General features: G+C 41.0%; 1 protein-coding gene across 1 annotated transcript in view; it reads right to left on the reverse strand.

Annotated features, from left to right (window-relative positions):
- Nucleotides 1-1,067: 1,067 nt before the first annotated feature.
- The window catches only part of kcnh2b (potassium voltage-gated channel, subfamily H (eag-related), member 2b), a 169,517-nt gene continuing 156,317 nt past the window's right edge, over nt 1,068-14,267 (reverse strand). The window contains exons 10-21 of the mRNA XM_026292651.1: nt 13,587-13,741; nt 13,340-13,434; nt 12,972-13,112; nt 11,719-11,918; nt 9,697-9,949; nt 8,815-9,008; nt 8,364-8,466; nt 6,677-6,828; nt 6,443-6,587; nt 6,130-6,319; nt 4,906-5,011; nt 1,068-2,402 (exon numbers count right to left, since the gene is read on the reverse strand). Of these exons, the coding sequence (XP_026148436.1) occupies nt 1,980-2,402; nt 4,906-5,011; nt 6,130-6,319; nt 6,443-6,587; nt 6,677-6,828; nt 8,364-8,466; nt 8,815-9,008; nt 9,697-9,949; nt 11,719-11,918; nt 12,972-13,112; nt 13,340-13,434; nt 13,587-13,741 (2,157 nt within the window). The 3' untranslated portion in view covers nt 1,068-1,979. The remainder of the gene's footprint in view (nt 2,403-4,905; nt 5,012-6,129; nt 6,320-6,442; nt 6,588-6,676; nt 6,829-8,363; nt 8,467-8,814; nt 9,009-9,696; nt 9,950-11,718; nt 11,919-12,971; nt 13,113-13,339; nt 13,435-13,586; nt 13,742-14,267) is intronic.

Consider the following 14,267-nt stretch of genomic DNA (forward strand, 5'->3'; position numbering starts at 1 on the left):
GGCCCTTAAGGTGTAGATGGCCATCATCCTGTAGAGTGTGAGAGTTTTATTACCAAACTAATTGGGATATAGTTCTCGACAGTTTGCCTCTGCACATTACATACAGGGTTTCTTATGAGTAAAGTGGTGGTGCATCTCTTGGAGAACATCATCATACCTCCGAATCTGTGTGAGTGTGCTGGGGGCCTGCTAACAGTTCATGACAAGCAGCAGATTTGTATCTGTGGAAAACAAAAAAATCAAATGCTTAATGTAACGTATTTACAAAAAGGGGTTCATTTCTAATGACCTTTTCTTGATTTTAGTACTGCTGTAGTATTAGAAAAAATTATAAATGAACTTGGATGACCTCATATTTTCCTCTTCATGTATTTTTATACCTACATTGTAAAGGGTTTGCATTTGTGCTGTCTAGATTCAAAACACAATCACTCAGTCTGTCATTTGCCTGTGTAAAGAAGCCATTAAAATCAGTTTGAGGCAAAAATAACTTTGTCCTAAACATTTAAATCCAGTGATCCGCTACAATGTGTGAAGCAAACGTATTATGCCATGCTTTGCTGACTGAGAGACAAAAAACAAGGACAAACACACACATAGAAAGCTTTGGATCAGAACTTCTCACACACATAATACAATTAAAGGACACTCATTCATCTCTTCTTGCCAGTGTTTGCATATTGTACTGTACATAGAATAATGGCGCATTCGGCTGGTCATTGTCAACTGGCAAACTCGAAATGTAAAAGCATTCTGGGCCTTTTCTCAGGTGAAAAAAGTAAGGACCAATGAAATCTGAGGTAGCAAATTCAACTATGAAAAATCAGAATCCCTCATCTTTTATTCCTTCATTCTTCATTCATTCATCCTTTGTTTCTATTTTAGAAATCAAAGCAGGCTAGCATCATGTCAGTGCTGACTTAGTTACTTCATAGTGTGATAAAACACAACTTTCTGATTTGTCTGAAAAAAAAAACAACAACACATAGCCCATGAAATTAGCTGGGATTTCCTGTTTGTTTAAATATTTTGTTTTTGGTGCATTGTTCTCATGTAGGTTTGCCAGTTTACCGTTTTGCGACATTGACGAAGCATGCCATGTGTTCTTCACAAATCTGTACAATGTATATGACAGGGCAGCTGATATGTTCATCAAGAAAGTACATGGCTTTTAACCTTCATGTTCCCACTCCTGAGATACAAACCACCTAATCCAATGTGCTTTAGGGAGGGGGAACAATAGATCCGCCTTTTGGGGCAGGACATCAGGAGGAAGGAACCAATGTCAAAGTGGGACAGCGGGTTTCCTGTTAGGCCAGCTAACACTACTTTTTATCAACCAGTTTTGAGTTTATTGGAAGCGCCATGGACACATAGTAGAATAGAATAATCATTATTTCAATAGGATTTTCAGTGCAAGACGTAAATGGCTACTTGTTTCATCATTATTCTATTTGATGTTGTCTCTGTTTGTTCCTGACAGTCATCCAACACTTGGATACAGCAGTAAAGGGATTCTTCTATAAGTTAGCAGTCATTTAAACATTAGGTGTCACCCTTAGCGGATAACTGAAAAGTCCAGACCAGATCGATCTGGGTTGACCTGGACTATATTCATTAAAAGCTCCTCTCTGCTTTGTTTTTCATTTTGGTTAAAGGTTGTACTGTTGTGAAGTTCACAATGCTCCAGATGTATCATGAGGAGGGGGTGTGCATAAAAAGAGAGAGGCCTTAACACTTTCATTTCCCTCCTGCCCTGCTTCACGCTCTCTGAGCTGTGTCCTTACTTGAGAAGTTGATGATGAAGATACAGTAGCTGGGTGCCCTAAAGACTTTTGGTGGTAGGCATAGTGGATGCCTCCTGACCTGAAGTGCCAGACGGACCAGTGGAAACAGGAGGACTGGCAGGACAAAACATCGCTCTCGTTCTCTTTCTGTATCCCTCTCCCTCCATCTCACTGTCCTTTCCCTTTTCTTCTTTAGCTCCCACCTGGGTCGGAGCTGTGTCTCTCTGGGGTCCGTGAGTCGAAAAGTGTCTGTGGTTCTTGGAGGGACAGCCTCCTTTGGTTACCAAGATCCAGGGAAGACACACCTGATCCAGCTGGTGGCCCATACCCAGGCCCAATGTATATCCCTGTACCGAAGTCTAACCCTGCACCTAAGCTTGAGCCCATTGCTGTCCCACTTTCTAACTCCAAACCTAAACCTGAAACTGCTACGGGTCCTGAAAGACCTCCAGCCCTAGTGCCCAATTCGAGTTCTAGCTCCAGATGCTGCCCAAGGCTGTCCAGTCCAGGACGGGCAAGTTGACTCTGGTTGTGGTTGGTCAGAGAAGAGTCCATGTGCTGAAGGGAGTCAAGAGGCTTGGCTGGGAACTCTTCAAAGTGCTGGGAATCCAAGATCTGCAAGGAAAGAAACTGAGAGGTCAGAAGGACCAAGTATCATGATGCTATTTCTTCTTACTATTATTCACAAAGCAAAATGTCAAGCATGATAATTCTTTCTATGATGGTTGTCCATAAAAATGACTGATCATTTTGTATATGTATATTGGGTTTCATGATGATAAAGAGCTTAGAATAGAGTGTATTCCTTATGGTTTGTATACATAGGCACTGTGAATACTAAATATGTGAGCTGTATATAATTATATATATATATTATATTGTATATAATTTATATACAAACTCTTCCTCATTCCAAACCTGGCTATTCTCTCCTGCCCTGTATTAACTGCTGCTTCCGTCCAGTTCAGTCGCCTGACACTTACCTTCCCTTAATGCTCGCATGCATTTGAGAAACTAATCACTACACTGGAAATATACTACATCATTCTCAGCTGTTCACTGCCAGATTGTCTTATGTGTCTCTGTACCTAGCTAATCTTTTTTCTAAGACTGCTTGTTTGCCTGTCATTGGACCTTTCATTTGCCTGCTCTGCTTTACTTTTTCCTGGAGTGACTGCCATTCTGTTAAGAACCACTGCTAAATGTGGTTTGACTATATCTGTGAACCTACCATTACTGTTTACTGAAGTAAACTTGTGGAACTGTATTCTTTGACATTAAACTGTGCATTTAAGGCCTAGAGAGAGTACCATCTGGCTACAGAACAAACTAAGACAACTCCAACTGTCTGCTTGTCTTTCCATGGGAGTACAGGAGGCCTTTTCCACCATACTCACCTGCAGAACATGGTAGCTAACCAATTTCAGTGGATGAATGTCCAGATCCCAGCAACGTTCCAGCCAGTTCCCTCTGCTCCTTCCATGCCTTGAGCATGGCTGTCACTACCAGACTGTTACTCACGTGATTCATAAAACTGCTTAGCATATCTAACCCACTGCAATTGTTTGTGTAATAAACGTTAAACTCTCCCCGTATAGCACACCAAAATGCAGGCATACATTTTCTTCCTTATTTCAGGTCCTGCACCAAGCTCTGGTGAACAGCACAATGGGAACAGCATCCAGAATAACCCAACCACCAGCATCCGGCAACTTGAGGCAAGTAGCCATCTTGTATAACAGTTGGGTACAGTTGCATTGCAGCTCCTCACAAAGCTCCAACTTCTGCATAGGTCAGTTTCTCATGGTCTGTTGAGGCTTTCCAAGAAGAGGTTCACCTTTCCTTCTATGCTCACCATTCTAGATCCTTCCCATAAGTTCAGTATAGTAGTAAAACCATCAGATGTTGGGCTAAAAGCCATAATATTGCAATGTTACCACAAGGTTGTGCAGCTGGAGCATTTTTCCTGGTAGCTTACTTTCCTCATTCTCCAGTGGTACTGATACCACCATACGCGCTGACACTATGGGGTTTGTGCAGCACAAGACCTTACATCACTACGTGACAGGGTAGTAGGGTAGTGGTTTTCTACCCCTAGAATATCCTGCAAAGTCCCTGGTCACACGTGTCCCTGGAATTCATTATTGGTTTATCTACTTCCAAGATGCCGTCTGCTGAGGAAACTAGAACCATGTTTTGTGCTCATGGCCTACCACAGGACATGGCCACTGACCAGGGTCATCAGTTCACCTCTTTATTTTTGAAAGTGTTTTGAAGACTCCAGCTGGTGTCAGTTTTTCCTCTGGGTTCCATCCAATGGGCAGACAAAGAGCATTGATTAAGAGCTGGAGACTGTTCCCAGATGATCCAACGGATTAATTTGGGTTCAGTATGGGTACACTATCTTACCTTGTCCACCCACTTATCTGTCCTCCATGTTGTCTTAGAATTAGAGACTTTCATATGTTGTTGCTATGTTGTTATGCTTCACCTTGTACCCTGGCAGCAGCCACCAAAGACTGGACACCTCCTCCACAGTATGACATTGAGCAGCAAATCGGAATATCCACCAAAGACTTCCCATGACCTAGAAAGCTTCTGCCTCATTTTGTTGGGCTGTTCCCCATTTTCCAAGGTCATAAATCCAGCTGCAGTTCATCTCCTTACTGGAGGCATAGCAATTCACCCCACATTCTATATCTCCTGAATATATCCTGTCCAAACAAGTCCGTTGGTACCTTTACTCAGTTTTTGGAAATTAATAAAATTGTGGAACTGTATTCTCCTACTCTGAGTAATGACTTTAACTCCCAATAACTCAGTTACTACATGTGCCTACCTTGTGATAAGGAAAGCAGGGTATCTGCCTCCAAAGGTGAAGCAAGCCAACCTTTCTCCTGGGTATTGTCCTGGACATCTTATTTTGTGCATGAAGTGAGGCCTTTTATCTAATATGGCCTGAGCAAGTCTCTAATATTAAAAGACAATGGTCTTTCATCTTGCCTCATGCTGATAAATTGTCTTGGTCCTAGATAGATGCTTGGTGTCACAAGGTTTTGAGCCACTATGCCAATTCTTCTACATACACCCCGTGGTGTGAGAATACATGTGTTGTTACCTGAGGTGGTGTTGAGACAGCACTGTAGGCAGGAGGAACTAGCGCCATCTGTCTCTGCAGAAGCTGCATGATAGCTCCAATGTCAGTTGACATGCGACTCTCCAACCTACACAGAGCATGTAGTAGATGATCAACTCTTTTTAATACATAGAAAAGTCATTAGGGGTTTGATCAATCTATGGCTTGTTTCCATCCTCAGTGCAGTTCATTTGGGCATGTCTAAACACAGCAATCACAGTTCAGTTACATACTAAAACTACCACACCAAGATTCTTTAATGGATGTGGTCTCAGTCTGGTCCCAAACTCTGGAGCAGTTTGTTAGTGATGGGAATGTGATTCAACCTCACATTGACCAGTTGTGCAGTTTCTCCATGTTGCAGAGCAAATATTCACCAGTATAGTTGCTCTGTTTACAAGTTTGCACTCTGGAAGCCATTTAACCAGTGAATGCTCACTAAAGACATAAAAACAGTATATGTAGAGTAACTGTGGTGCCAAAGCGCTAAAAAAAGTTCCCTTTCTAAGTTTCCCATACAAATTCTAGGATTGCCTGTTGTGTTTTCCATTGGATCATCACATCCCCACATCAGCACCAGTCTGTAAACACAAAGTGACACACCACCCACTTCTACTACACAAGACTTAAAACAAGGAATGACATAGGGTGACTGAAAAAGTTGAGAGTTGATTTAAAGTAGACAGTTCAGCAGCACACTGTTAAACCTCTGGTCCCCCCTCTCTGTGCTCAGCTGTATTGTGACTTAGTTGACAATATTTTTGCTGATAAGATGAAAGACAACATATGGTTGTGACAACAGCTGTGTGATATATCACATATGAAATGACTGTACACAGAGATGTGCTGATTCTAACATAGACTCTACCATGTGAGAATATTATGCAAATATTTTCAGGATACAAGGGAGGGGTTCTCCCCTGGTGCTCTCTAAACCTCTTCATACACCCCTTCAGCTAACAGATATATTCTGTCCAGCAGTGGTATCCAGGGCTGGATGGAACAGTGGTAGAAAACTATTTTTTTCCACTATAGAGAAAAGTCTTCCTTCTGAGCCAGCCTGGTAAAAAACATAGTTTTTGACTGTCAGATGACTTAAAGTGATGCAATGATTTATTGGGGATTTCCATGTTGTCTTTGTACAACTGGTTCTACAACAGATATGCACATGAACCAGAACATACCCAGACATTTAGCAAGCTGTACCTGTTGAGCTGTTTCTGCAGCAGGTCCAAGCGTGTGTCCAGCTGGTTGCGCTGCTGGCGACTCAGACAGTGAAGAGGTGTGTTCAGGGATGGTGGGGAGGCCAGGCTGCAGCTGGGTACCTCCTGATACTGACCACCTCCCCGACTCTCACCCCAGAAACTAAAGATGTTAGACACACCTGAAAACGCACCTGTGGGAGAAAAAGACAGGTACAGAAGGAAAGAGTAAATATCCTTGTACTCGTGCGAAACATTAAGCAGCCATTACTGTGAAATTTACGAAGACATTTGAACACTATTTTTTTCTATTTTACCGGACAGGGCATTGCAGGTGTTCCCGGTCTTGGTATCCCCATCACCGTCAGCATTCTCACTGAAGTTCATAGGTCTGGCCTGAACCTGTGGACTCCCCAACACTGCTGGAGGAGGGGCAAGGCCTCTCACAACTGTCTCCTCACCCTGTAAGAGAAGTCAGTTGAAGAAATTTAAATAATTTTACTTTCAGTGCAAAAAGTACTTCAGTGCTTAGTAAACAACTGGAGTTATACCTCATCACCACTGGAGTGAGAAGACACTGAGCTTCGATGTGCGTCCCACTGAGCTTTAGGTGTCTCCCCCTGTTTTTGGTTGTGTGCTGCCTCCCTCTGCCGCCGCCTCATAGATTTTCGTGACTTTTTAATCTCTCCAGCATCTGCATCATCTGGACAGAGGTATGCAGGGAATGTTTAAATATAGCGAGTTTGATCAATCCAACAGGATCAAGATCTAACTTTTAAAAGACAATATCATTACCATAAGAAACTTCATCAAGTTTCATTTACTGAAGTTACATTGTTTTATCTATTCGAAACCTCTGATTCAAACTGTATGACAAACATGGATCTACAATTGCAAGGAAAGTAATGGCACTGTTTGCAATTTCCTGATTTTCTGCATAAATTGGTGATAAAATGTGATCTGATCTTCCCCAAACTCATATCAACAGACACAATAGAGCAAATATTACTAAGCTGACAAAACACAAAGCGTCATGGTCTTTCATGTATTTATTCAATACATCCATAAAACATACAAAGTAATGTCAAGGTGTTAGCAACCTTGGAGTCCAATCAATGAAACGTGATTAGAGTTGTGGTTTAGAAATACCTCGACTTATAAAAACACTTGAACAGTGTCAGAGTGATATTCACATTCAGCATCAGCTGATGTGAGCCATGCCTCATAAAAAAGAGATCTCAGGAGACCTTCCATCAAGAGTTGTTGATGCGCATGTAAAGGGCTACAGAGTAACCTCAAAGACTTTAGATATTCATCAGACAACAGATGTGTCTCTAAATGGAGTCAAGATCCCTCCGAAGACACAATGCAGAATGATTAATGAGGTAAAAGAAAAAAAATAAAACTAGAGTAACAACCAAAGAGTTGAAGGATTCACTGGAGCTGGCGAACAGTTCTGATCATCAGTCAACTATACAGAAAACATTGAACAGGCATGTTATCTATGGCAGGACACCACAGAGGAAGATGTCGCTCTCCAAAGAAAAAAGCAGCACAGCTGAAGTTTGCCAAAGACCACCTTGACACTCCACAACACAACACTACTGGGAATATGTCTTGTGGACAGATGAAACAAACGTAGAAGTGTTTAAGAAGAGCACAAAGCACAACGTATGGTGTAAAAAGAAAACCATGTACCAACATGAAAACATCATCCCAACAGTGAAGTATGGTGGGGGGAGCTACTTTGCTGCCTCTGGACCTGGACCACTTGCCATTGTGGAGGGGACAATGAATTCCCAAGTTTATCAAGGTATTCTACAAGATAATGTCAGGGTGGCTGTTTGCAAGCTGAAGCTCAGAAGAAGAGTGATGCGGCAGGACAATGATGTTAAACATAGAAATAAATCTACTACAGAATGGCTTTAGAGACACAAAACCCACCTTTTGGAGTGGCCCAGTCACAGCCCAGGCCTCAACCCAACAGAGAAGCTGTGGAAAGACCTAAAGAGAGCTGTTCACACCAGATGTCCTGTTGCCATTACTTTTTCAACTATCACGTTTATTTTTAATGGGTGTGGTGAATAAATACATGAAAGGTCACAACTGTTTGGGTTTTATCAACTTAGAAATTTGAAGATCACATTTCATGACCAATATATGCCGAACACCAGGAAAGTGCAAACTGTGCCATTACTTGTTCTTGCAACAAAATATGATCTGTGAAGGGTTGACTACCTTTTTCTGTACGTCGTCGGAACGATAGCTTGCGTCTCCGTAATTTATTGAATCCTCCATAGTTGGAGTCATCACTGCTTGGAGAACCTGGGATCATGTTGGTCTGAAAGGAGAAATGACCCGCATTTGAATGCAGTTATTAAAAGAAACACAGCTGGATGGCAGATTTGAAAAAAGTTAAAGGAAAATTTTTGCATACAAAAATCACAGAGAAACATTCAGTACATGGACAGATGGACAGTCTGAGGACAGAGAATCTCGTATGCTGTAAAGCCCTAATTGTGATTTGAGACACTGGGCTATAGAAATAAAGTTTGGTTTGACTTGATGGAGGGAAAATTAGCTATGGAGTTTGAAAAATGGAACATTCATTCAAACTGTCTCTGCCTTTTAAGGATCGGTCACTAATTGTGACCTTCAGATTATATCAAAGTTGACTTTGTAAACCCACATCTCGGAGATTGAAGGTGATTTCCAGGTTGTTCCAGAAGTGGTCTGCAAACTCCGGATACATGTCCAGCACCTCCAGAACATCTTCTCTTAAGATTTTATGGAGGTCACAGTAGGTTAGAGCCCTCACATCAGCATTAGATTTACCTGGTTGGGCATACAGGTTGATAGGCTCACCAAAGATGTCATTCTTCCCTGGTGAAGGAGAAGAGAAAAAAAGTCTTTATCAATAAAAGCATCGGTGGAAAGTAATTACTTGGATGTTTCACTTGATTAAATATATTTGAAAACTAAAGTTGTGTGTTGTGTCCTTGAATTTTTCCAGCATAGGAGTATTAAGGGTGGGAATTTCCAAGGTTGGTATGGGGAGTAGAAAAGTCCTACACTCACTTCGCACTTATCAAAAAATGTTTAGAGAGCATACTCGAATGATTCTGAGCCTAACCTTTATGTAGGACTATGCAGGACTTTTACTTGTAAGGAAATATTCACACATTTGTCTGAATCACATATTCAGGATACCAGGACCTGGAATACATTATACTATTGAAATGCTGTGCCATTAAGATCCAAATATTATATATGACAATAGAATGAGATCTAGAGGTAATTTAGTGTCAACGCGAATCCTTTGCTGAAATGTGTATGAAACTTCATATCCAGGTGCAACTTTATGTTATCCTGAGGCAACTATTAGTGGTAAGATGTTAACCTCACCAGCAGATGGTGCAACAAGCTAATGTAGAAATTGCAAATGTGATAATTGTGTTTTCTTTATATTAACTTACTTTCTAATAAGATTAAAGAAGGGGGGCAGGGATAAGATGGTGAATGCAGTGCGGAAAACATGAAGAGGAACTGAAAACTTTGAAACAAAATTTACCCAAGATAGCTACCACCACGTCTCCTCTCAGTATCTCAATGGATCCTCTGGATATAAAGTAGAGGGCAGTGAGGACATCCCCAGCGTGAACCAGTGTGTCACCTGGGGGTGCGTGGGTGGTCTTGAACTTCATGGCCAATGCTCTCAGGCAACCTTTCGTGGAGCCTTTAAAAGCCTTGCAGTTTTGCAGCAATGTCCGGTTCAGATGGAGGCAGATATCTGCTTGGAGACACTCTGGGAAACCTTTCAGCACCTGGGGAGAGGGAGCAAGGGAAAAAGGAAGCAAACAGAGGAAAGACAGATAAGGACAATGAAGGAGTGAGGTACAGAGAAGGGAAGGAAAGGAAAATAAGGAAATATGTACAGTAGATGTGAAAAAGGGCCAAAACACATCATAGAAAGAAAGAATAAAATTTCAGAGACAGTATGAGCTGATTGAAATAAGGTTACATCAGTATAAACTGACTGAGGCTACATCAGTAATGGTTCATTCTATTAGCAGCATTTGACTATGATACATTTAGTTCAGTAAATAATACTAATGGCAAATAAATGTGACAGATTACAGATGCTTTGAAAGCAATAATGAAAAGTGGAGCGTTTAGTATCTTTATTGCCTTCTTTACTATCCCTCATGGGACATGGGATTTTTATGGTCAGTTCTATAAATGAACATCGATCCATCTATAATCTATATAGCACTCATCCTGTAGAGCATTGGGGGTGGGGGCTGGAACTGATCCCAGATGACATTATGTGAGAAGCAGGGAATAACCTGGTGACATAGACAAACATTCACGTCTACAGAAAATTACGGGAAGTGCCCGGAAAAACCCACATGTACATGGGGAGAACATGCAAAGTCCACACAGTGCTGAACACTGTTCCACCACGTCCCCCACAAAGTTATGGTTTTAATTTACTTTTTAAGGTTTTTGTTTTTCTTTCTGTATGCTCTCATCACAACACTCCCTCTGCATTCATTTCTCATCAGTGTTGCATTATTATTCTCGCCATCTTCATGAATGAATGAGTTTGTACCTCACTGAATCAGCCCCAGTGGCAGGGAATCATAATATTCATTACAGTAAACACTCTCTAATCCAGTCTGCTCACCACACCGCCTACCACTGGGGCCTTAAGAGAGCAACATGAGAGAAGACGAGAGAGGTGACGCTGCTAAACATGTTCCTATACATCCCCATCAAATTTGTTTCCTCTCTACTTCAGTGGCTCACCTACAGTGAAATTAAACATGATTTCAGTGATGGTGCTTATATTGAGGCTTTGCACCCAAACACAGTCCCTCTGCACTTTTGTAAGGCTTCCCAAACAACAACCAGGTATAGATTATGCTCTGCCTGGCAACATTAAAAGAATTCATGTTGTAGAAATGCTCCCTGAAGTTATGAGCAAAGATATTTTTAGTAAAGTGTACTTTTGAGCTCAGATTATAAAACAGATTGCAATGCAGTAAAAATAGTAATTAAAAAACACCTGGAGTTCTGAGTCAATTTGCCTCATCAAATGAATAGTTGAGGATAAAGTAGATATTTTGATGTGATTCCTTTTGTCTGTTCATGTCTGTGTATGTTTCTCCTACTGGGAAAGGAATTAATGCATTTGCCTTATATGGCAGCTAGTACATTTAAATGTTTAAAATTAGTCATGCATGTTTTGTATAATCTGTGTGCAAAACACGTATATATGTGTACTGTACATATGTGCAGAGAAAGAGTGTATGAGCCTTCGTGCATATCAGCAAACACATCTGTGTGGTATGTGCATATTGCAAATATGCTGATCTGTCTATTTGGAAGTGTGTGTATATTAATTATACATCATGCCTATTTAATTTGATGATGTTGGACCATGCATGCTCAGAAATAGCCTTCCAATCATCCTATTAATGTGAAATGCAGGCTCAAAATACTCCTCTAGCCTTTGTGTATGTATTCATGTGCAACACTCATTCATTAACATGAACACACTGGATCTAGGTGGATGAAGATCAGTACTCACAGCATTCATGTCAATGCCATTAGTGTAGGACCAGGCATGTTGGAAATACTCCTCCAGTCTCTGTCTGAGTGGGTTGGGTATCTGGTGAAAACGAATGAACTCCCTGACTCTCAGCATCTGAGTGTGGTAGCGGGCCGTCCCTGAGTACAGCCGCTGGATGATGGCTGACACGTTCCCAAAGATACTGGCGTACATCAGGGCTGGAGGTCAGAGAAGAGAGAGGGTGAGACATGTTGAAATGATGACTGTTCAGTCCAAACAAAGAGAAATATATCATTAAGCTCAACACCCTTTGGTGATACAGCTGAATATTAAAAAATAAAAACAATGCTGCGAGTGGAGAAAGGTAAAGAAAAGACACGAAGAAAAGAAGAGATAGGAAGCTCAGATGGCCTAATAATTAGTTTTTTTTTAACATGAAAGCAGTGACACACAAACAAACAAAAAAACAATGTTAAGTCACCCCTCTCTAAACTGAGAGTCTGGTAGCTGTTGTGTCCTATGAAGATAATATATAATTTATCATTTTGGGCCTTGCTTCTGCTTTTAACTGTAATTTCAATTTTGTCATCGAGTGGTTTGTAGAGATAATTACTCTGGAGAAAGACACTTAAGATAAGAGAGGATATTGCAGTCCTTGCTGATGGATCTTTGTAAATAATCGTCTGGTGATATACTTTTGTGATGAAAATATGACTGATGGATTTGTCCAGATGCTGTAAGTATTACAAGAATAGTGTATGAGGAAAGGAGAAACGTTTTGCGATGTGTTTTAGAGGTGAACAACACCCTATGTAATCCCTGTTGTGCTGACTAGAGTCTGCAGAAGTGCTCAATAAGTGTATGATTTATCTCAAATATTACTTCCACACATTTTGTTGTTGTGCAACTCTGAATAAAATTCAGTAGTATCCTCAACAAAGTTCAGTCATACTCAACTCACATATCTTTTTTTATTTTACTGTAAAAGAAATAATCAGGAGCACTTGAGATTTCTTGCCATTATTGCAAGTGATGTTTTACATTTCCATGTCCTAACAGCCACTAACAAACAGGACAACAGCTTTATGACCATTCACTGACTACAAATGTAGTTTTTCCAGCCAAGCAAATCTTAGAGGATCATCCTGAGTATATGCTTTACAGTTGGCAGTATTACTGTAGTTAGTATACTGAACTGCATTTCACTATGTTTTTTAAAATACTTTATGGAGTCAAACAATAGTTACTTGTATTATAACATTAACACTTACACCCAATGAGCATGACACAGATTGAGAAGATCTTCTCAGAGTTGGTGTTTGGAGAAACATTTCCAAATCCCACACTGGTCAGACTGCTGAAGGTGAAGTACAGAGCTGTGACGTACTTGTCTTTGATGGAGGGACCTGAATCTGGTGTAGAAATTCACAGAGGTTAAATAAAAAAGGCCCACTGTTTACCAAAAAGACATTTGATTAATGATGACTATTTTGTAATTGAGTTAAATCAAAACCCAAGTATTTTGTTTTAAAATCTAAACTCAACCTTAAATTAGTTAAAATGGAACTAACCAGTAGAAACAGTCCTACGACTTTGTTTCTTACCAGTATGAGCGCTACACCCTGTGTTCTGTCAGTACCTGAGACGTTGGTATTGTAGTGCTTTCCCAACTGGTCCCCCAGTGTGTGGAGCCAGCCAATCGACCCATTTCTCTCTACATTACCAATGGCATACCTAGGAAAAACAACAATAGTTGCACTTTGATTATAGCATATATTACTGATTGTAGCTTTGAGAAAACAAAACTTTTTTTTTAACTCTGCAGACAGATGCATGCTTATTGCCCACATTATTTCTGTCTCATCAACAGTCTTATGGCATTTTACCAGATGCAGGCCAGCCAGTGAGCAATGAGGGCAAACGTGCACATGAGGAGGAAGAGGACAGCTGCACCATACTCCGAGTAGCGATCCAGCTTTCTGGCTACACGCACCAATCGCAGGAGACGAGCAGTCTTCAGGAGACCAATCAATGTGGTGGTCTGATGGGAGTGGGAGAGACATAAGAAGTGAAAGTAGAGAGAAAAATAGAGATACAGTATAGTAAAGCAACCTCCCCCCAAAAAACAAAGTACCTTTGCCGTGACATCTGTTCATAGTCCTCCCACCTGGTGTCATCCTGACACACATACAGTACAATTACACACACATAGGTAGTACAGCCATGGCCTTGTCCTAGTGTGATTCATTGTTGTGGAGGTGATAAATCCTGACTCCCATTCATTTTTGGGCCTGTCTGTTACCTTTCCTTTCTACTTCGATTCAGTAGTCCCCGTCCATGTCCATACAACAAATAAATAACAGGCCGATTACTGTGCTGGCAGAAAGCCTAGTCTTGCTCTGTCTGTGTCCTCACAGTAAATAATAGTTGTCTGCTGATGAAAATCTCCACTTTCTTGGCTCAGTGGTCTCTCCCAGACAGCATCAGTGAAGTGAGCCTTGGCAAAGCTTCTTACCATCAGTATTTAAATGTTGGGAGTTTCCACATTCATCTATTCTGGCTTGCTG

The sequence above is a fragment of the Mastacembelus armatus genome, chromosome 20, assembly GCF_900324485.2.
Source record: "Mastacembelus armatus chromosome 20, fMasArm1.2, whole genome shotgun sequence".
Classification (NCBI taxonomy): Eukaryota; Metazoa; Chordata; class Actinopteri; order Synbranchiformes; family Mastacembelidae; genus Mastacembelus; species Mastacembelus armatus.